At 43.2% G+C, this 23,455-nt stretch overlaps 1 protein-coding gene across 2 annotated transcripts in view; it reads left to right on the top strand.

The window, feature by feature from the left end:
- The first annotated feature begins 6,151 nt into the window (after nucleotides 1-6,151).
- The window catches only part of RNF130 (ring finger protein 130), a 48,448-nt gene continuing 31,144 nt past the window's right edge, over nucleotides 6,152-23,455 (top strand). Inside the window, exons 1-2 of one of the 2 annotated variants that reach the window (XM_086621761.1) lie at nucleotides 6,152-6,645; nucleotides 15,909-16,103. In XM_086621761.1, coding sequence (XP_086477887.1) covers nucleotides 6,249-6,645; nucleotides 15,909-16,103 — 592 coding nt within the window. In that variant the 5' untranslated portion in view covers nucleotides 6,152-6,248. The remainder of the gene's footprint in view (nucleotides 6,646-15,908; nucleotides 16,104-23,455) is intronic. The other variant, XM_086621760.1, reaches the window with a different exon arrangement.

The following is a 23,455-nucleotide window of genomic DNA, read 5'->3' as shown; positions in this document are numbered from 1 at the left end:
GGGGGAAACCTGTCAATCCGCCTTATCACCGGGTTTATTTTAGCCATTTCCACACTGCTAGCGCTGAGTAAACCATCAGGTGATGGCTAGAGTCCTCCCAGTGAGATAAATAGCAACTCTTTTTGCAGGCCCTGTGCAAAACAGGGTTTTATGTACTCTGTGCTGGGAGCAGGTTACTCACAGGTCTGCTGCTCTTGCCTTCCCCTTCTCCCACAGCAGTGCTGAGATCATGTGTTTCTTGAGTGAGAAATTGAAGCAAAGCTGTGTTAATTTCAGCTGGCTTGTAAACATAGAGTGAAAATGGGTTGTTTGCTGGGAGGAAAAGGATCAAAGTGGTAGAGAGTGAAATGTTTATTTTCAAGTTTGCTGCAAGGGTTTTGGAAACAATGGAAGGAACAGAGCTCCAGCAATGAGGTGCCCTGGGCTGCATCCCTGTGTGTTGGCATCACTGAGCACATGGAGCGCAGCACTTGGCCGGCGCTCGAGCCCCATTTCTCCTGGATGGACAGTTCTGCACCATGACCTTTCCTATCACCCTGGTTGCCTGGCTCTAAGGAGGCACCTTCTGTCCAAAGGGCTCCTCTCCAGTTTCTGTTACAGAGCCACCAGCACAGTGTACCTATCTCTGGGGGACTGAGAAACATTTATTTGCTGAGGAACCATCTCATCACTTGGGCCTTTTGTTTCTAAAAGATACTACGTGAATTCAGAGCTCTGCGGAACTTCTGCAGCTCCTCTCTACAGATTTCTGTGCTGCTGCCTCACCGCTTCCCACCTCCTTCTTTCCATCCTGCTCACATCCGAGAGCTCAGCCACAGAGCACGGTTACGTCACCGTCAGAGGAGTCTGGGTGAAGAAGCTCATCTGAACAGCTTTTCATCATCTCTTCTCCCACATGCCCGTGGCTGGCAGAGCTCCGTGCACCAGGGCATCTCCGCACCGGGAGTTTCTGCTTGCAGGCCACACCTCTGTGCACAGAGCCAAGGGTTTGGTTTGGACTTTTAAAATTGTGTTTCCTGTCAGACGTACTGCTTTCCCAAACAGTATTTCTTTTCCAGCAGAGAGTTTTATGCATTTCCTGACATGAGCCTGTGAGTCCTTATGGATGACTTTCCCAAGTCTTAATTATAGTTCTCCGCACAAGTGTAATGGGGAGATTTATTTAGCACATGGGAAAAGCATGCCTGTCATTCAGATTCTCTAAGCCTCTGCAGAATGCCCAATGTTCCCCTCCCTTTTCATGTCAGCAGGATGACATGGCTGTGATTTCCATGGTGAAAAGAAGCACAAAACTGGACCAGCTTGAGCCAAACTGGCTCGGGACGTGGAATTGGAAACTGCATGTGACAATGAATTCCCTGACTTCTACTGGTGTTTCCTGAAGTTGCCAAGAATTTAAGCATCTTTAAGTAATTGTTATGACTCAGTAAGAATCCTCTGGCAGGAGATGCTAGAGAGCCAGGCCAAGGAAGTAGGACAGCCAACGGGGTGTAGGCCAGACCAAATTTTCCTGCCCTCATCTTGCCCTGGTTTTTGAACTGGTGGTTCCCTTGACAGAAGGAAGGCTGCATGTGCCCCATGCTGCTGGGCATCTCCACCGACATTCATGTGGGTGCAAGGTGACAGACAGCTAAGCTGAATTCAGGCTGCTCGCTTGGTGATGTACATCCATAGGACCCAGGCTCTCTTGTTTCCAGTGCTTCACAAACAGTTCTCTGCCTGGAAACACAGCCCCATCTGAGACAGGGCCCAAGAAAGAGGTCTATAAATTAAATAATAGTTGAAAAACAGATTTTCAAAGTAGCTGCAAGTCTTTGTCCATATGTGAGGGACAGAAATGTACTAGCAAAGCCTGACACTTGCAGGGCATTGGCAGGATTCCTCAGCAGAAAGGGGACAGAGTGCCCTATCTGGCTGTCAGCACTCCCAACCAGCCAGGACAGCTGCACTTTGTCTCTAGGTTCAGCCGTAAATTGCTCACAAACATCCTTGTGGAGAAAGGTTACTTCATCAGAGCCATTGGTAACGATCCCCTGCTTCACTCTGGGCAAAGCACTGGCACAACATCTGATTTTTGAACATTCAAATCATTCGACTCCACAAAAGTTTATCTTCTCTCTTGATGAAGTTGATTTTCTCCCATCTTGATGGGGGGGTGGAATCAGATCCTATTGTACCTGTGTCAACGGCATTGCACGAACAATGCAGCTGTGATATGAGCAAATGCTGGCTCCTCTTCAGACACTCCTGCTGATGGAGAACAATTGTGGTGAGGGATATTGAAGGGCTGTTGAGACAATTGTACTTTTGCTCTCTTAAAAGTATACAAAAATCAGAGTGTACAAACCTGATACCCTTCCCCACGTTGCATTTTTTTTCAGTCTCCAGATGAGCATAAGCATGAAATGAAGCTGGTCTGTTTTGGTTTTAAGATGTGAGACAACAGTGTTGACTGTCTTTCCACAGTGACAAGGGAGTATTTCAACTTTTAAACCCCAGGGTTCGATAATTGTGCCTGCCCTGTTCACAATGCACTCTCTGTTTTGTTTTGTTTGGGCTTTTTACTGGAACTCAACATTGAAGCTAAGCTATTTATCATCATCCTGCTTTAAAACGTCTGTTCCCGATCTACGTGCAGTCTCATTTTTCCTTACAAAGTGTTGGTGTTGAGAGGACATTCCTCCCTCATGAAAACAAAGCGTTGGGTCCCCTACTTGCAAACACATGTGCATCTCTGAAGAAAAACCTGTGTATCAAGTAACACTTCATTTATATTGCAATATTTTAACCTGGTACCTGTTGTTGCTACAGCAGCATTCAATGTTTCAGTGCGCTGCCTTTGAAGTGAGTAGGTTACAATATGGATTGTGTGTGAGTACAAAAGTGTGGTCCGTGTGTGTGTGTGAGTGTTTTGTGGGTGAGTGTTTGGGTGTTTGCAGTGTGAAGTTTTCCTACCGTATGTGAGTGTGTATAACTTACGTTGAGTCTTGTCTCTGGAAGTTCATGGTTATATATCAAACCAGTTAGAACACTGCTTTCTTTCCTCTCCTCCTATAGTACTTGTTAGCCTTTGTCATTAAGAGTTTTGTTGTAATATCTAAATGTGAAAATGAATAAAGTCGTAACTGGCAGCTGCTCCCTGGTTCCTGCCCGCGGGGGCTGCAGCGCTCCTCGGCTCCCGGCTCCCCGTCGGCACCGGGCAGCCCGACTCCGGCCGAAGCAACCAGCACATTTTGGGTTTATTATTTTTAAATTCCTTTTGCATGTCCCCTGATGCTCTAGGAAACAGCTGGCCTTCGTGGCGTTTCCATGCAGGATGAAACCCGGTGTTTTCTCATGATGAAGGCAGACGTGCTCCGGGTAAGCTGGCCAAGAGCCGGGACGCGGCGCCCAGCGCTTTGCCCCGCCGCCGTCTGCCCCGGATCCGCGACCCTCCCTCGCCGCCTCGGCCCCGGCGGTCAGGGACCACCTTCACCACACAGCGGTGATGGGCACGGGCGGGACCGACGGCGGCGGAGCCCCTTCCCTGACACCCGTTCGGACCCCCCGGCGGGCGGAGGGCAGCGCGGCGCCGGCGGTGCCCCCCGCAGGTGGCGCCCTCGCTCCGGCGGCGGCCCCGCGCCCCCGGGCAGTGCCCGCACTGCGAGATGGCGGCGGGGCCGCTCGCTCGCCTTCGGCAGTGTGAAACCTGACAGGAAAGCGGCGGGCGGGTGTGAGTCACGGGCGGGATCGGGGCTGAAGGAAACGTTCAGCGCCTGGCGAGCGCTGGAAATGGAACATAAATGGATTTATGACCATTTCCCAAAAAAAACTCCACCAGGAGCCAGGGCGAAGCGCAGCTCCCTCCTCGCCCCTGCGGTGACCTGCAAAGACCGCAGTGCCTTTTGTCCGGCGAGAAAACGGTTCCCCGAGGAGCGGCCGCCAGCAGAGATGTGGCTGCCCTGGGCGCTGTGGGGAGACGTGGGGACATCCCCTCAGCTCCAGCCTCTCCACCACCATCCCCTCATCCATTTCCACTGCAGATGAAAGCAGCCAAAAGGACCTTGTAACTCTCCTCTCCCCATCCAGGGATCTGACCATCTGGAGAATGAGGAGACTGAAACTGCTCTGCTCATTAAATACCCTGGTTTGTGCACCCTGGAGCCGCGCTCGGCTGCTCCTCTTCCGGGGCCATCACTGTAATGCCAAGGAAGCCTTCGGGCTCCGAGGACTTCTCCACCCCTTCTGAGGACATTTCAGCAAAAAAGCACATGACTTTGCATCAAAACGATGCAGAGCTCTTAGTGCTGAAAAATCAAACTACTGTCTCCACTGCAAGAGGAACGGCTCCGAAATATGCCCTGCATGGTGCAGGATCAGTATGTTTGCCATGACTCTCACGGAGGGCTGGAGTGAAGGGTTGGGTGAACTGTTGAGGGGCTGCTAATGGCATGTGGTTCCTCACCCAGCATTTACCAAGAGGGGCAAAATAAATTCTAAAAAGTGGGAGCAAAACATTCAGCTGCTGCTTCAGAAACATTTCCTGGATTGATTGTAGTGACATTTCTGTAGAGCTCTTCATAAACAGCTTCTCCGAGGATTTTGCAGAGCCACACGCTACATGCCTTTAGCAGAGCCCATAGGTCCGTTCTGCTCCAAGATACAGGTTTGCAGGCCTGCTGCTTTCCTTGGGAACAGCACAGGTCTCTCCAAGAGCAGGATTAGACCCACCACTTGCTATAATAACTGACCATTACTCACAACGAAACAGACGGTGCTTTGATGGTGTTATCCTACGTGCATGTGTGACCAGGTGCATCCCAAACGGGTAGGCTAAAAAACCTTCCAAAAGAGAGCAGTTTAATGAGATGCTTAGGTTAAACACCAGGCTTATCTGAGGGCCTTCCCGAGCAGCTGGGGAAGTCACCAAGGAGACCATATCTCAAAAGAACAGCAGCACCGCTATTTGTTCAGAAACTTAGAAAATGTCCTAACCCACAGCCCCACCCTACATGTTTTCTTTGCCATAAATAATTTTCAGATAAGTTTGCCTTTCAAAATCCCAAGCAGCAATTATGTTGTTACATTTCCAAAGAGGCTGAAATCCTTAAAACTATTGTTACATAAAGTAATTCGTCAGGTTGTTTTATAGTATTTCATGGGGTTAATATTTATTAACAACATTTGCGTTGTCTGTAGGGCTTCCCATTTTAGTACGCCAGAAGCAAACACCTCCAAAGTAGGGAGGAGTGACTAAATCCTGACGGGGTGGCTGCGTTGTTCCTGCTCCAACAGCCCTTTCGGCGTTCACTGGACAGACTGGCACACCCCACCTCTTTTTCACACATACAGCCCTTTTCTCCCCCATTTCAGACGCACTTTTAAACCGTCTCGTGTATCTTTCTAGCGGTCAGCGCTCCTCATCTGGGAATCCTAGACGCTGAGGAGCCATACGAGCCCCCATGTGTCCCTGCATCTAATGCCTTGAGGAACCGCGGGCCGCTAGAGCCAAGCCTTCCTTGCAGGCGCCGGGAAGCACCGGGGACAGCCTCCCCCTCACCACCGCCATGGCCGCCCTCCTCCACACCTCCACGCCCACGGTGACGTCACCCGAGCGGCTCCCGCCCACCCGCTAGCCCCACCCCCTGGCGGGCGTGGCTTTCGCTCCCAGCCCCGCCTCCCGCCCTCGTGGCGCTGGGCGGGGCGTGGCGCGCCTGCGCAGTGTGGGGCGCACCGGGCTGCAGTCGAGGCGCCGGGCGCGGAGCCGGTGGTGGAGTGCGGTGCGGTTGCGGGAAGGTGCCGGGGCCCCGTCGCTCCTGGGACGAGCCGAGCATGGAGCGGCGGCCACCGGCTGCGGCCACCGGGATGCGCCGCCCGCCGCACTAAGGCGGTGACGAACTCTGAGGCGAGGCGGTGCGGCGCGGCGAGCCCCAGGCGAGCCCCGCGGCCGTGTGTGAGCGCGACTGAGGCGGCAGCGGCAGCTCCTCCCGGCGACCTCCTCGGGGCTGTGCGGAGAGGGGGCCGCGGCGCCGCCGCCCCCGCCTCCTCCCGTCGCCTGGCACGGGCAGAGGCGGGCGGCCGGGCTCTTCCACGGCGGCGGTCGGTCGGCATGAGCGCGGCGTCCTGAGGGGCCGGCGGAGCGGGACTCGCCCCGAGCAGCCTCCCCCGGGGGCCGCAGCCGGCGGATCGGACTCGTCTGGGACCTGCCGCGACTGCCCTGGCTCCTCCCATGGCATGAGCCCGTGCTCTCCTCCCCTCTCCGCCTGCTTATGGTCTTTCTCCGCTCCTGGGCTGTCAGATGGGATAAAATACACCCGGGCGCGTGGAGCTCGGCGCTGCCGCGAGGGAGCGGGGGGAGCGGCGGAGGCAACCGGAGACGGCCGTCGGCTCGCCCGGAGTCGAAGATGAGCTGGCGGTGGGCTCGCCAGCACGGGAACGGCGGCTCCTCCGTCCTGCTGCTGCTGCTGCTCTGGCAGTGCCGGGTCCGGCCGGCCGGCGCCGACAACGCCAGCCAGGCGTACTACACCGCCCTCATCAACGTGACGGTGCTGAACCCCGAGCGGGGCGGCCCCACGCTGCTGAGGATCGACCGCGGCCGCTACGGGCAGGATTCCCCCAAGGTGGAGGTCAAGGGCCTGCTGGTGGCTCCCGTGCCCATCAACGGAGGTAACGCTTCCTCTGCAGCCGTCGGTCGCATGCTGTCGGGTGCCCCCTTTGTAGGGTGGTTAGCCTTTGTCTGAGTTTTGCAGGCTTTTTCCTAGAGAGCTCTGACAAGAGAGGAGGAAAAACTTGCCCAGAGGAAAATGAAATTTAAAAAATCCATGATTTGAGAGTGCTGGCTTTAGTATTGGCTCTGCAAAGCATAATGTGTTTTCCAGCGTGGATCCCAGTAGGCTAGTCATATTGAGCGATGAAGGTGTTATTTCTAAACTAATTACAGGGAGTCGGTAAGTGATAGTTAACAGTATTTGGTTACAGCATTTCCGCGAATCTCAGAACAGCTGCATAGTTCTCTCGCTGTCGTAGATATGCAACTGGATGGTTTTTGCAGCTGCATGAAGTCATGATTGTTCAGTGTATGTTTCATAAAAATGCCGTTTAAGCTGTCCATCAAGACTTGGAAGGACTGAAGCCATCGAGCTGTTACTCTCTTCGCCAGTCCAAAATGTGCTTGTTTGCAGTCCTGAACACTGTAGTGCTTCCAAATAAGTTTTCATTTTATTAAGTGAATGTTTTCCATTGATTGTTTTCTGACAAACGTTGGGTTTTATAGAGAACACTAATTTAAGCAAGCGAGTTGTCTTGGTTTTTTGCCTGAAATGCAACCAATTGCTTCAGTCATAACAATGTGGTTTTAGTAGTATCTTATTTTGAAAAACTTTCTTGACGTTATCTAAACTGCCATCTTTAAGAAATGGATCACAGTGGTCCCAACCTGTCTCCTGAACAGTAAACCCCTCAATAATGCATTAAGTGAAAGAATGTAGTCAGTTAAAACTAGACTCTTAAGTGGTGAATATTAAGAGTTTTTTTAAAATAATTGATAATGCATAACTACTGTATTATTAAAAGCTTTTGAGAATTTACCAGATCTTAAGATCAGGAAAATACTTTGATGCTTCTTCAGAGCAAAAACACATCCTGCTCAGCAGCCTGCTGTAAGCTTCTAGTACCTAGGAAGCAGACTGCACATCAGCAGATGCTTGACAGTTTCATTGAAGCTTGGTTTCATTAGCTTTACAAAGTATTAACTAGAATATATTAATGTGGCATATTTTTGGGTGGAAGGGTGAGGAAGCAGAAATCGTTGAGCAAGTCTGCTGTAAAATTATTTTCATTTGTACTTCAAATTCTGCCCTCACTGTGCTCTGAGTCAGCTATCATCTTCTTCCTGATGTTCCTCCCTTAAACACACACCAGCCAGCGTACGCAATCAGAAGGCTGTCTTGAAAGCACGAGGGACATGAACACTGTTATTGCAAGTACTGTTTTTAGGCTTTTTAAAACTGCTGCCTTTTAATACATGCAAGTTACCAAAACACTTGATTTTTTTTTTAGTAGCTACATTATTCATCAAGAAAAACTTTTTGTATTATTTACTTTTTAACCTGCTTCTGTAACTTTTTCTGCTTTCTTCTGATGTGGTCTTCACTAAAGTGTGATTAAAACATTGAGGGAGGCTGACAGCATTGTCACTGGAAGCTAAGAATGAGAGGAGAGCTAAATGAATTTCTCAGTGGTCCATAAACAGCATTTTTATACCGTACTGCTGAGTATTGTATGATGAATAACCTCAGTGAGAATGCACAGCAGGAATCATGAAATTGCAGACCTCAATTTCTGCTGTTTTGACATGCTGCAGTCATTAAAGCTTTGCCATCAGTTGTTGGGGAGATTCGGTTTTGTCCTTCTGTTTGTCAACAGAAAACTGTTTAAAAACACTGCAGCAATTGTCTTCCTTTAAAGCTATTCTGAATTGTTCTATGTAGGTTGTTATATAGTATACATTTTATTTTGATTTTGCTGAGGTGCACCTTATGTGGCTTAAAAATATTTCATGTAGCAGGAAGGACTAGAATATTTTATGCTTTTAGTTAGGATGTTCTTGAACGCTTAAGGATCTTATGTTTATATTCTGCTTTTTTATATCTAGATTTGATAAAAGACAGTGCTGTCTTGCTGAAAGTAATTGCTCTAATGCCATTTTATCAGCCTGTTAATATTGCTGTAGAACTTGTTTGCCAAATATTTTTTTCTAAAAGCTCTTAATATGAGTAGCCAGCACCAGCCTCTGCTGGTAGAGCAGTAAATGCTCTTCTGCCCCAGTTCTCATGTATTCTAAGAAAAGGACTCTACAACTGTTAGCAACTGTCTGAAGATACCTTGACTTTGAAATTGCGTTGATGTCAGGCATTCACCCATTCATGGGCTGTCCCTTGAAATTTCCATGAACATGGGTGATCTCTTAGTGCCTTGATGGCGTAGACTGGGAAATCTGTATTTTAGAGCTGAAGCATCCTTGGTGTCACATTTCTGCATGCTGTGTTAAGATCTCTTATTCTTTGCCTGCAGGGAAATAAATGAATTCACAAATTCGAGATTTAGGGCCAATGATCTGCTGCTGAACATACGCCATCACTGATTTTGTGTTGTGCTCTGTGATGGTTTTTGTTGACTTGTGCTGTTGAGTATGTCAAATATTTTTACTTCTCCTGTTTCTTTAGCAGAATTTATTTAATGGAATTCAACCTTGTCATGTTAATACATGCATCAAAACTCTTTCCTTGTTCTTTTTATAGACCCTTGTATGAAATTGATACTGGCTTTCAAAAGCGATGTTCCCCTGGAAGTGATATGGCAGCAATTTGCGTGACCGCTCGTGAATGCGACTGGTGAAAGCACAGCTCCAGCAAGCTGTCGGTCCCAGTTGGTTGCTGGTTGTAAATACAGCACCTGTGTGCACGTATCTTTCCAAGTGTGTTAAACACGCGATAGCAGCAGAGCTGCTCTCTTAATCTCTCTTCTGTTCTTCCACTTCTAGTTCCTTTTCTTACTTCCTCTGACTTGTTAATCTTTTGTCTTGACTTAAATAATTTCTTAGCAGAAGAGCGTTTTACACAGCTTCTGGATGGGAATGCTTACAGATTATCAGAAAACGCTCCTCTCGTTCTGCGTGGAAGGATAATAGTGAAATGCATCTTTGCAGCCTGATGTAGCTGTCCTGATAGTTTAGTTCAGGTTTATATCACCTCTTTCTGAAGGTTATTGAGCACTTCTCTTTCAGTCCCTTACTCTGTTATTTGTGACTTTGTGGAACCAGCCATTTCAGCCCAGACTTCCTGCAGTGGCTGCCCAGGTACTTGTGGCAGTGTCTGTACGTGCACTGTGTAAGTGTTCAGTCTTGTGCCACTCTAGTGAGCTCTGCTTCTAAGCATCTTTGGTATTAGGTGCCTGGCACCAGTTGTGGCACTGACCCTTTACGAGTCAGGCGTATTCCTCTTGCTATGGCAAACCAAGCGAGGAGCCATTGAAAACTCACTTTAATGGTTCTTGGTAGAAACTGCAATGCTTTGTGGCTTAGTTCCCTCAAACATGTCCTTCATGGTGAACAGGACTCTTCTGTAACTGTTGAGTCTGAGTTACTGCGTGTCGTTCTGGGTTTGGATACACAGTTGAGGACTGGAAGCATTAATCCTGTGTGCTCTCAAAGTCCCCTCACAGATGGTCGGACCTTGTTGGGAGGTGAGGTTTTGGGCACCTTGGCTGGCTTGTGTAGCGGCGAGGCAGGCAGGGTGATTAGGACTGGAGATGGGACTGATAGGAAGTGAAATAGCAGCAGACTCAAAGCCAGACTTGAAAATGTTAAGACTCACTGAGCCAGTAGGTCAGGAACGAGGGGGTGAAGGGGAATGGAAAGGGACTGGAGTCTAAAGGGCTTGCCGGGAGGTGATGGTTGTTAGAGAAGGATCTCATAGAAAGGGGAGATCTGTGTTGAAGGGGTAGAAGGGTTGTGGCTGGGCAAGGAGACTGAGAATTTGAGGAAAAACATATGTTGGAAAAAGATGAAAGTGGGGAACAGTGTTAGGAATGAAGATATATCTTGTGCGTGGTACTGTAACTATAGCATTTTGTAGCAGCTGATGCTTCATAAACATGTTGTGTGAACAAGTTCTAGCTGCAGAAGGTTTAAAATGACAGTTTCCTGGTAACTGCAGAGCTTTAGGTAACATTCAGGCAGAATTTTGTGTTCCTTTCTGACCCAGAATCCAAAACAATAAGCTTTAGGAAAATGCAACAAGCAAGTGTATCAATAAATATAGAGTAGTGGAAGAAAATCTTGTTCGGAGCATTCATTTTTTACCATTGGTCTTAGTGTCCAGTTTAATTAGTAGTTTTTAATTGATAATGAAAGTGGAAGTTATATCTTGGAGTTTATAGCCATAATTGTAGTATACTTACTGAGCTAACAAGATTAAATCTGAACTGTTGCAGGACTCTTGTTCTAAGCCTCGGTGATTTTCTTTTGTTTAACTTCTTCCCTGAAACAAGATTAACCCTTGTTCAAAGAGTTTCTTTCAGTGTTGAAGCCAACTTTAGTCAAAGCAATTACCTGAAATAGCTCTTGAAAATAAAACATCACTGTACATAACTCTGTGACACTACTTTTAAAAAGTGGAAGTTGTAACTGGCTTGAATAAGGACTTTATTGATAATAACACAAGTAGTAATGCATTGAAAGAAAAGATATATATTACACATATTAAACTCTAATGGGATAGCAAATAATTAGTACCCTTCCTTGACATAAGAAAGAATCAATGTCCTCTGTTGCTTCTGTAAATTTCCCTGCTGAATTCCTTTTCTAGAAATTTTATCACAGGATTATAATTAATGTGCTGCACAAGACTGGCTGTTTTTGCCAGTCAGGTGTGCTGTGTAGCACCGCGCTGGGCAGTGCCTGCTGGAGGCAGGGAATGCTTTGAGGCACAGGCTGCCTGGGACTGCATCTTCCTGTCTGCTGTTTTCTGTCCCAATGAGTCTCTTGATCTGCTGCCCCTCAAAATATTGGTGGTGTCTCTCCACCTATTGATTACAGTGATTGAAGGTCAGACTTTAAAATGATTTCTGTATGTGTAGCTGAGACAGCCCAGCTCTGGTGATGGGTGCTGGCCTCAGAGCAGAGTAGTAGCTGAGGTGTTATCAATATCAAGATATCTGACCTTTTTTGGAACAAAAAATAAAATTAAAAACCACACATGGAATGAAATAGTTAACGCCCGGGGTGCGGGATCCTGGCACTAGGCTGCCTCTGTGAGAAGGGGACAAAGTCTGATAATGATCATTGCAGCAACCTTGACTGAGGTGGGGTGTCCCAGCTATGTTCAAAGCAATGCAAGAGCAATATAAACACCAGTATATGAGAGAAAACAAACCCAGTCACTTTCAGAAGTGGAAGGAGACAGTCTGCATTCAAGCAGGTGTGTGCTTCCTTCTGACAAAGCCTCTGACAGGTCACCTGCTAATTTCATTTTTGCCACCATGAGATGGCTGTCCCTCTTACAGTGGGAAGGCTGAAGAACCTGGTCAAGCGATTGGAAAAGATGAGGAGGAAAGTACTGCTGCTGTTCTCATGTAAGCTTGCCAATACTGCTTCAGTAGTTGGGGAAGCCTGACTGGATCTGTTGCTGTATTAACTGTTTCTTTCACACAAATCCTTAAAATGCTGTCACAAACATTAGTCCTTCAGCAGGAAGGGCTCTTGAATTTAAAAAAACGCTGAAAGAGAAACAGTTTTATGCAAATTGAGCAGTCCTGTGTGTTCTGCAAGAGGAAACTGAACCTCTCCTAAAGTTGAGAACAAGCATGCAGCCTATCTGTAGATACTTAAATCGTAGCGGATCCTTCTGTAAAGAGACTGCTGTGGTGTTGAGGCTTGCAGTAGGAAGGGAGGTATTTCCAACAACATTGTACATAGCTCTTTAACCCAGCAGGCTGTCCCTTCTGACAGAAAATTGATTTCTTGCCAACACCTTTATGGTCCATAGGTAGACATGGAGAAAGGCAGAGTAAATAACTTATATTTCAAATAAGCAGGAAGAGTAGCACGCCTATAGGGAAACATATTTAGGTGGCCTTCTGTATGCTTATGTCTTCTGAAATTATGAAATTACGTGAGTTACTTCTGATCGTATCTTTTGATGTGCAAGTGATTTGTTTTAGAATACCTTTAATTTAATGTGAAGTTGCTTTTCATTCTGGCATGGACATCATCCAGGTAATACTTGCAAGCCCTAGTCTTTTCGATCCTAATTGGACTTTGGACAATAGAGCATAGATGGCACGGTACTGGAGAGCTATCAATGATGATTCTTGCTGACACGGTGTGTTATCTAGGTCCCTTACAATGCCAGTTGATGCGCCTGGCACCTCAGGTGTACAGTGGATGTTTCATTTTAGCCAGCTCCCCATGATTATAAGGCTTTCACTCTTTTCAGAGTGTACTAAGTCTGTTGAAAAGAGGACCAGAAAAACTCCCTTTCCATTCTTCTTCTTGAATTTTATTTACTTAAAAGTGAAAAGGTTACTTAAAGTTTGTGTGATGTAAACAGGATGCTAATGGAGAAAAAAGTGGGTTCTGACTTTTTATTAAATCTCAAGTGACTTGCAGTTACTTAGTTCAGGTTTATCTAAAACAACCAGATTTTCTTTAATTGTTTTGTATTACTTAAATAGCGCTAAAATAACGTTGTCAGCTGTTAAATTTTCATCGGGACATACTGAATCCACCTCTTCAGGAATAGCATGCTGTATGCGTTTAAGTGGTGTTTGTTGGTCTATATCTGGAAAGCTTTTATCTCTTAATATCTTGTTTCCTAATCCTGTTGCTCTATCCAGTAACATTTCATAGCTCTGTCCACAGCTGAGAGAGACTTTGATCTCTGCCGTGGTAGAAAATTTTATACTACTTTTCCCACAGATGTGGTTTCTGTTATCTCTTACTACTTTCTCTGTTGGATTTTAAGGTAAAAAAATTTAAGCTATACAAGTTTAAAGGTGCCTACATGAATTTTTATAAAACTGAATTATATAACAGACTTTTGAGAATGCTGCCTCCCTTTTGAAAGGTGCCTTTTGGCTTTTATTGCTTTCACGATTCTTCATTCTAATAGCTCATTACCCTATTTTAATGTTCTTTTTTGTTTTTACATTGTATTTTAGTTTTGGACATGCTTGTACTGAAGCAAACTATGTCATCCGTAGGATTACTGCTTTTCATCCATCTCATATTTGAAGTACATTTATGTTGGCCATAGTGTCTACTTTCAGAGTTAATTTTGGCAGTTTAAAGAGGTCCTCTGGAATTGTGGACATTTATTAAGTAGTATTTTCAAAAAGATGTATCTCACCTGAGAGTCTGGAATAGGATTTCACTGGAGAAGGATGGGATTTTAGCTTTTGAGGCTTGAGAAACTTATCACAGTCTGCTGGTGCTTTCCCCCTCCCACATAAAGTAGAAATGTTCTGAGTAAGGGGGAAAGTGTGTATTAAACAGTAAAATGCTTTTAGCTTAACAGAGGACATCGATTGGTTGCACAAGTGCTGTGTTATGGTTCTGTCACATTTTCAAAAAGGACTATAATTCCTTTAAAGAAATTTACTGTTCTCTTAAGCTTAAGACTACGAAAGTGCAGTTGATCTGCAAGTACACTCCAGTGATCATTTCTGTTCGTGATGGCCGTCACCAGTGCTCCAAAACAATGTATGAGAATCAGTGCTAGCCAGCAATTTCCAAAGGGTTTCAGGTAAGAGTGTCAGGGCAACAGAAGAAAATACTCTCTAAAATTGGGCTTCTGGCATCTGTATTTCAGATTTTCCCTGATCCCTGTGTAAAGCAGAAGCACAAAAACACAGCAGATAGCCCTCCGTGTCTGAAATGTCTAATACAGCCTTGAAAAACAATTGTGAAAAGGATGTGCTTATATCTGGCTCCCCACCCTCCTTCCAGGGGAACAGGGAGAGGCACTTCTTGTCCAAATTAAGAGATGCAACGACTTCCTGTACAACTGCCACAATATAGATTCGTCTGCACTGGTTTTCTTCAGGCAAGCGAAAGATTTCCTGTCTTGTTTCAGAAAAGATCCTTTAGTTATTTGAATCTCCTTGTTATAGATTTTAACCTGAGCTATGTTAAGCTGAGAAAGCTTAAAAAGATCTTTTGTTTTGTTTCCGGCTAATATGTTAAACTGGATATATTTTGTGGTAGAGCTTTTGCTGAAATCCCATAGTCTGCACTGCAGAACTCACTTCTTTAAAAGGAATATTTTATGGGACACTTCATTCGAATTACTCTTAGGATCTGTCATGTTTTCAGAGCTATTATGCAAATAAATTTTTTTTGTTTATATCTTGAAAAATCACTGTTTATTCCAACCATTTTTAGTAGCCCAAGATTCTTACACTCTTGGTGTTTGAAAGGGTGAATGTATTTGTATTATAAATTACTATTGTCTCTAAATTTCTACAATCCCTTAATGACCAGTGTGTCAGACTACACTGTGTGTTTCCAGTTGTGTAAACAGAAATGTCTTTCATCCGTTTCAGCTGCTGTATCATGGAGTTATCTTCTGCATTGCATTTTGTGCCTTTGGTACAGAGCGCTGTGTGGGTTTGGGTTGTTCCAGGATACATTACGGCATCAGAAGGGACAAAAGAGCTTTGCACACTGTTGAATTCAGACATCTGGCGTTTGCCATTTCTGTTACTCTTCCTTTATACCATCGATACCTGTTCAGCTGACAACTCGAGTGCATTGTGTTTGCAAAACCATTTATTTCTCTCTGAATTTGAATGCACTTCCTTGTAGGCGAAATGTGCATGTGTAAAAAGCTGCTGTTGGCTGCTGGGGTTTTACAAGATCAGCTTTTAATATTGTCCTTTTTTACAGTAGCCTGCACATGGCAGATAACTCGCAAATCTTGTTTTCACAACCTTCTTTATTTAGTTATACTTCGCACTGTAGCGATATTTATGACTGCATTAGGAAAAAAAAAATAGTTACAGTCCCTAGAAGGACTGATAAACAGCTGTTTCGTAAACGCCTATAGCATATGAACCATATTGTAATATTTTTCAGCCTGTAGGCAGGTATTGATTCAAATGTAAATTCATTGTTCTAGCAGCGCTAAAGTTAAAAATAGCTTGTGTTGGGAAGCATAATTCTTGGGCATATAGTCACAGCTTTCGATGTGTGAGTTGGGTTTTTTAAAGGCTTTTCTTCATAAGAATGCAGTTAGCTTTAGGCTTTCTAACAAGAGGCTAATGGCTTCCTAGTGCGTAAGTTAAGTAATTCGGCAAAATTTGGCGTTAGTGGGGTTTTTTTTGCCTGTTTGGACAAATTGCCATCTGTGTAAATGTGTTTCCCATTTCAGTTGCAGATCGCCTGGGCTGTGACCCTCGAACACGTTTCCAAGTTCCACCAAACACCAAGCAGTGGATTGCTTTACTGCAGCGAGGAAACTGTACGTTTAGAGAGAAAATACTGCGAGCAGCTTCACATAATGCCACAGCTGTGGTCATTTACAACAATATATCCAGTGAAGAACCTGTCACAATGACTCATCAAGGTAAATAAAATGGAATCTCTTTCACCATAATTCTTTTTTGCCCAAGTACTCTTTTGCCGAATAAACTATTGCTAAAGAGCTCTTGGCAGTGCACAGATGATGCTATTTGAAGTAGCCTGTTCTCAAATGATGTTTACATGTATGCAATACAGCAAAATAAGCAAATAATTCTGGAAAGTTGTTTTCCTTTAGCATACATTTTATCCAATGAGGGACACTTTCCTCTGTAGTGGGGATATGGATGTTCTGGAGTAAGGAAATATCTGTAAGATCTTAGGAGTAATCTATTTCAAGTGTTGCTGAAGAAGAAAACCTAATGTATAATGAAAGATTTTAGAATTTTACAAAGCATCTGTACCTGAAGGTTTTTTATAGTAGCATGTCTTCAACTGGCTGTTATGGTGAGGACTTCCAAATGGTAACAGTTATATCAGGATCTGAGCTTGCATGCTTCTTTTTGATGACTGTTTACAGAGGGTTCTCTTCCTTTCATGTGTCTTTGAGTGCCATCCAGGAATCAACAGAACTTAGTAATTTGGAAAGCGGTTACCTCTAAGTTGTCTAAAATTAGACAACTAATTATTGCTTGCCTAGAGTAATGATGAAATTCTGAATTTCTACTGTTTTAGGGTTATCTGTGTAAAATTTTGCTGTTACTAATGAGTTACTTTAGCTGGTGGGAGCCTCATACATAAAATTTTTTCTTGGTTAAAAATGATTTTCATAGTTCTGGTAACTACATTTTTTGTTTTCCCAGAAGGTTTTCTCAGTTTGGAATTGTTTAACTTAATCAGAAAAGGCATATTTCTATATTTGATGGCTGTACTGCTGGCTGGCTGATTATTTTTTTTTGTAGTCTTTATTTTCAGTCCTTTTTCTTTAAGCATAGGGGGTTGCTTGGAAACTGAAATTTCCTAATTATTGCTCTGCATATTGTCACACAATTAGAATTTTAATTCTTTTACTAAAGTGCTATGGTTGCTTCTTTCTCCCTTTTTTACAAGGGAAATGTCTTGTGGCTTCTTCTGGCTTAGTGAGGTTTGACCTTCTCTTCTTCTATATACCACAGGAATTTTCCAGGGAGATTTTGACCTCTGTGTAACAATTCAAAGCCTCTTGACAATCCGTTTTTTTCTTAGGTACCTTCTTTGGACATTTTTTTAAGTAATCTACAGGAAAAAAGTCCCATATTCTAGTTAAACACTTTTTACCACCTTCCTTTTGTGGTTTTTTGGTGTTTTTTTTTTCCACTTCTCTCTCTGCTGATGCAGAACCCTCCTTAACCTTCAGCTTTTTGAAATGCCTATAAGATTGTAAGATCTGTAGTCTGTTTAGCAATGATTTGTGACCTCTGTGGCCTGGAACATCTTGTCATGGCAGAAAAAAAAGACTACCAATAACAACACAGCTCTAGCATTTTTTTTCTCTAATACATGTTAAATTATATAATGGGTTTGATTACCATTTTAATACTTTCTTTCTCATGATGCCGTTAGATTTGCCAGGTGCTTTCGTAGCAATGGGATACTGTCTTGTCTTTTGTTAGGAAATCCTAGTTCACTCAGTGTTTCAGCTTTGAAGACCAGTGTGTTGCCTTTGAAACTTTATCAGAAGATCCAGTGATTCTGGTAGGTTGAAATAGTGTCTCAAGTTATAAAAAGCGAGAGCCACTGTGAGTAAAATGGCATCTTGTAAGCTAGCCAGGCAACTGTTTGGATACTTGATATTTGGAAAAAAGCTAATACTGTCTTCAGCAAGTTGATTTCCAAATATTTACTCTTACTCATGACAAGCTTTAAAAAAAATGCAATTACTGGAGATGATGCATATTTTATCTTTGAGATGCTGATTTTTAGCTGCATGTACTCAGTCTCTGGTATACCCAAATCTGTCACTCACTTGGGCTCTAGGCACTATCTCAAAATTAGGATTGGCCTTGAAGTGCTCAAACTGTGAGACAGATAAAAAGTAATTATCTAGAGCTGAAGTAGCATCTTAGCACCACTCTGTAATAAGAGGAATGTCACCCCACAGCTTTTGTTTTGATTGCGTTATGGTCATGTAAGGCATCTCCTCAGCAATCTGTGCTTTGCAGAGCTTCCTATAAATAACTTCCTGTTTGCCTCGTGTAAGAACTGCAAGTGCGTGTAACTGAGACGTAGACTCAGTTGGTGTTAGCCCCAGCACAGGGAGGGTTTGGGATCCAGCATTCCCCTCAGTGAGAATTACTCCAAGTGAGATACAGATTCACGAAGTCATGCTTATGGGATGAGCCTACTCGAAGGAATGCTGTGTGTAAAGCAGTCTTACACACATTCAGGGCGCTCCCTGATCTTCCTTTTTCTGCCCTTTCAACCACACCACTGCTTTTGTGCTTTTGAGGTGGTGAACGACCACATCATCTGCTAATTAGATGTTCTGGTGCACTGCCTGTCTTCTCTTTTGGATTTTCTGTCTCTAAAGGTCAGGAAGAGTGGACCCTGTGTATTTGATAGCTGATCTGCTGCTGATTCAGTTAAATACATGCTAAATGGTGGTGATATAAAATGAAAATGAAGGTGAGCCACCAAGTTGCTCTTACATCCGTATGATGTCTAGTGCTGTGCAGTATTCCTTTTTTCTTTTAAAACTGCATTCTTCACAAGACAGTTTTGCAGCTGTGTTATGATGACCGGGTTCATGGCTCTGATTTCTTTCCGTAGACAGGTGAAAATAGACCTTGTGTCATTTTATGTTACTGTAACGTAATTTTTATCTTGCTGCGTACCAAGCCTTAGGAATATTCTGTCTTCCTGGCGAAGCAAAGAGGGAAGTGGCAACTGCTGATAATGCACACTCTATGAACTGCACGCTTTCCTACTTTGATATTTGCATGAATTCCAATCACCAGCTTAGGCAACGTCTGTGCTAAAAATGAGTAAAATATTATATAGATTTATGTATGTTGCCCCTGCAGAGAGGTGATTCCCTATGAGAAGAGCTCAGTAAACAGTTCTCACCTATGGGATTAATATTTTATCCAAGTTATTTTATGCTTGAATACACGTTTGAAGATTTCAGTCTTATGGAAATTTGTTCATACTCAACATACTATTTAGCAGAATATGAATTCCTTCTGGTGACTAGATAACAACTGTCACTCTTGAATCACTCTATCATCACCATGTCAAATGAACACTTTCTATTGCTAATATCAGTATTTGTTTTTCTTCTGTAATAGTTCACTAAGTCTCTGCTCCTTTGACTTCAAGCTGAGTTTTAAAATAGATATTGGTCTTAAGGTGATGAACTTTAATAGAAATATATTTTTTTATGTTATTTGCAACATTATTTTCTTTTCTCTATATATTTCCTTGTATTTATTACTGTGTCCATGTAAAATAAGTTTATTTTACACATTCTTGTAGATGTCCTCTATCAACCTAAGTGAAGGACATTTTTCCCAGCATGGGTTATGTTAGCCTATGACATCACTGGCAGGAAGGCAGTTTTATGAGTGGTTTTGCTTGCTGCTTCTGTTAAAGCAGAACAAATACTATCTAATGTTAAAAAGAGCCTATGTGGTAGAGAAAATATGTAGTAGCTGTCTCCTTTATAATCAGTTATGGGAATAGGAAGGAAATGCAGGTTACATAGCATTTTAATTCTTTTTTTGATTGTGTGTGGTGGAGACAGTCCTGTCAAGTACAAAATAGTTAAATTTTATATTGAACTTCTCTATTAAAATCTAGACTTTTATTTGGATTTATAGAGAAGAATATAAGCCAAAGAAACCTCTAAAGTTAAAAATTCATACTCAGAATTTGTGGAACAAATGTAAACATAAAAAAGGAGAAACAACTATAGAAGAGAGTGTCAAAGTGAAGTTGCTGGATTCGAGTAACTACTGTTTCAGTGCTGAAGAAATTTCCTGAAGTATGTGAACAGCTTCTCATATAATACCTTTTCCAGAGGATTTACCTGTATCAGGTAAATCTTTTTCACGTCTTTAGAACAAGCTGCAGACATCTCATCAGGATCAACCTTCGCTGCACTTCTGAAGAAACGATGCGTTTGTTTTCTGCAAGAAGGTGTTTCTGTTGCGCGATGCGCGCTGGTGATGTTCTCCTGCTGCAGTACTGTGGGAGAGCTGCCCAGCACTGGCTCCCAGAAACAGCTTCTTTTCAAGGGGAGGGTTTCTGGTGGCCCTGTATTCACTTAACAAGAACACTGGCACAGGAAGCAAGGACTGTACTTCCTTTGAACTGTGATAAAACTGAATGTATTTTATGTGGATTATTTTAGGGCACTGGGTCAGAGGCAGGAGGGTCAGGAAGTAATTTGGAGTTGTTGCCATGTAATGGCTATTCCATGTTTCTGCCTTAATTCGAAGCGGGTAGAGGTCTGGCAGTCGAAATGCCGCTCTCTGTCGTGACACTGTCACTGCGTGTGGCACGTCTCTTCCTCTGCTGCACGCCTTTTTCTCACAAATGTCTCTTTATGTCACCGTAAGAGGAACTGATGTGTGAAAGCTATGGCAGGATGCGTTGCAGATTGTTTTGCACAAACGTGTGCTGACGAATATTTCGGCTCTATACCAAATCCACTGCAAAATTTTCCTTGGACTACTGAGAGCTTTGAATCCACAGCGCAAAAGTAATTTTGTTGCATATTACAATATTGTTATTATAATTTATGATTATTAATTTACCCTGGAGTATTAGTGGAAAGGAAGGCGAGATGAGTCATTAAAGTTGAAACTTTAAAAAGGCAAAACAATTGGTAGTCTGACCGTAGTTTACATATCTTTGATCATTTTATATCGTTTATATTTGCTAATTGAAAATGTGGGGAACAAGTGTCAACAGCATTATATTTAATCCTATTTCCCACTGCATTTCTTGGAGGTGGATCCATCAGGAAAATCCGTCACACAGTAGATGGAGGTGTGTGACACTTAACGAGACGTGGAGGGGAGTGTGTTTGAAGCACAGATTCTGGACCATAAGGAAGCACTTGTCTCTTCAAGACAAGCCAGGGAAACCCCTTTACAAGCTAACATAGCCTCAGTGCCTTGCAGAATTTCTTACCAGTGTTTTTGCGTGGTGTATGCCTCATCCACAACTGAAATAACAGCAGTTAGGCTCATTTTTCATTAGCCAGCTGAAAGGGTAATTAGTTCTGTGACTGTGAAAAGGCCCTCGGGACTGTTAGTGGCTGTAAGTAATTACATTCTTTTTCTTATCCAGAGTCTGAGCTCCAGCAGCAGAGTAATTCCCAAAATCTATGGATTTGGTAGAATCAAATTTATGATATTGATCTATGAATATGCTATTTATGAAGCTTTAAAAATATTTTGTAGTGTCCTCGGGTAAGGTTCTCTTGCCATTTCTCTTTTGTGCTTTGCTGAATTTGTTTAGCATGACTGTCCAGAGTGATGGATCTGTATGGAAGTTATCTGTAGATAGAAGAAAATACATAAGCATGACAGATTACTCTTCTTAGAAATCCCTGGGGTTTTTAGCTCTGACTTCCGTTAGTGGGAGTACAAACTGCTGTCAAGAAATAGCAAAATGGGAGCCACCCACTAGCACCCAGTCACATTACAGAACGCAAGACTATGGAGACTTTTACAAAAATCCAAATGTGTCTTAAATTGAGGCACGGATTGGTAAGGTCTACATTATGTTAATATTATTGTTTAATCAAGAGTATGACACTCTAATCAGTGATTACATATTTCAGAAATGACTTACATATTTCTTAATTAGAAATAGACTTAGACTTACATATTTCAGAAATACATGAACTTGTGGCATGAAGAGCCTTCTTGCAGTAGTGTCATGTGTTAGGATTACACCATTTCCCTAGTCAAAACTTAATGTAACCCTTTATTAATTAGCATTTGTTCAAGGTTTGAATATAAAATTTGGTCTACTTTGTTAGCATACTAATACCTTAACTGTAAAAGTATTCATTAAATAGGACTGCAAATGAAGTTTACTCATCATAATACATAGTTAATGCCTGGTAAAACTGTGTGGAAGAAAGAGAAAAAAATATCCACAGATTGTGGAAAGAGGATGACAAAATGATAAATTCCTGTGTACCAAGTTTTTTTTATTCTTCCGGCATTATTTAAGTGGAATGTCCGTTTCCTTTTCAAAAAAATTGTAGTGCAACTAGATGCAAAGAAGCATTGCTAAAAGAGAAGAAAGTTGTGTGAAATGCCTGTAAAATCATTACAACATCTGTCTGCATTTCCTTTATGTAGGCTTGGTTTTCTCTAGTGTAAAGAACCCAAAAGGTCACATGCATTAAAAAATACATATAAATGTCATTTCCAGAAGATAAAAGTCCTTCTACAGAAAGGAGTATGGGATATAAGTGGAATTGTCAAAGCAGTCAAAAGTAGGGGGGAGAAAACCAAGACCTAAACCTAGGGTCCTTACTATTTTAAGTGAATTCTGCTACAGTTCTGGTTCCAGAGATGTATAAATTCTCTCTTTGGATGCTCCCCCACTTCTCAACCCAGCCATGAATCTGTCCTGGTGCCCATCAGAAGCATTGAAGTAGCATGTTTTTTCTTTGAAAAATCAGGATGGGGCAGAGATTCAGGAACTTGTGGGAGGCTTAGAGAAGAGGTGGATGCTTAATGTAGCTTAATAGAAGGATCTTAATTCGTCTAATGGTGCTTAGTGTCATACAACTTACAGTAGAAGATAAAAAGGAGTTCTCTGGGTGAGTTTGACTTGGAGGAAATGATCTGCAGTGAAGCCAAAGTCTAACACCTCTCTTCTACATACGAATACTGTGTTGTATCTTTGAGAGACTTGAAATGTCGATTTTCTTGGGTAGGATACGCTGGGTGTAGCAGAGACAGCTGGACCTTGTGGAGCTTGAGGAAGTGCTGGGTATGGCTTCACTGTCTCACGTGTATCAGCATGATGTGGGCTTGCGAAGGAAGCAGAAGGGTTTGATCTCGCACGGATTTCTCCTTAAGAAACATCTCACCCCATGTCAGAATGGAGCACTTGGGTTATGAAATAATGTGTCAGCAGTTGTCACCTAAATACAGCCAAACAGTTCCCTCAACTGATTTTGCTATTTAGCTCTGCTTTTAGGAACCCTTGGCCATAGTAGATTATAAAGCTGACCGAAAATATGCCAAGAATGTTATACTGAGACATCATTTCTTGTGTAATGAAGGAGGGCAGGCATTAGATCATTTTTGCTTATAAGATTATTATTTATCACCTATGGACTTAATTTAATGTGCTACAGGCTAGCACGAGAGTCTGATTAGGCTTTAGCATTTGTTTTGAAGTTAATTGTGTCACACCCAGCTTTGGAAAGCTACTGGTGCTGTTTCT

Source organism: Tauraco erythrolophus, chromosome 16 (assembly GCF_009769465.1).
Source record: "Tauraco erythrolophus isolate bTauEry1 chromosome 16, bTauEry1.pri, whole genome shotgun sequence".
Taxonomy (NCBI): Eukaryota; Metazoa; Chordata; class Aves; order Musophagiformes; family Musophagidae; genus Tauraco; species Tauraco erythrolophus.
This window is presented reverse-complemented; position numbering and strand designations above follow the sequence as displayed.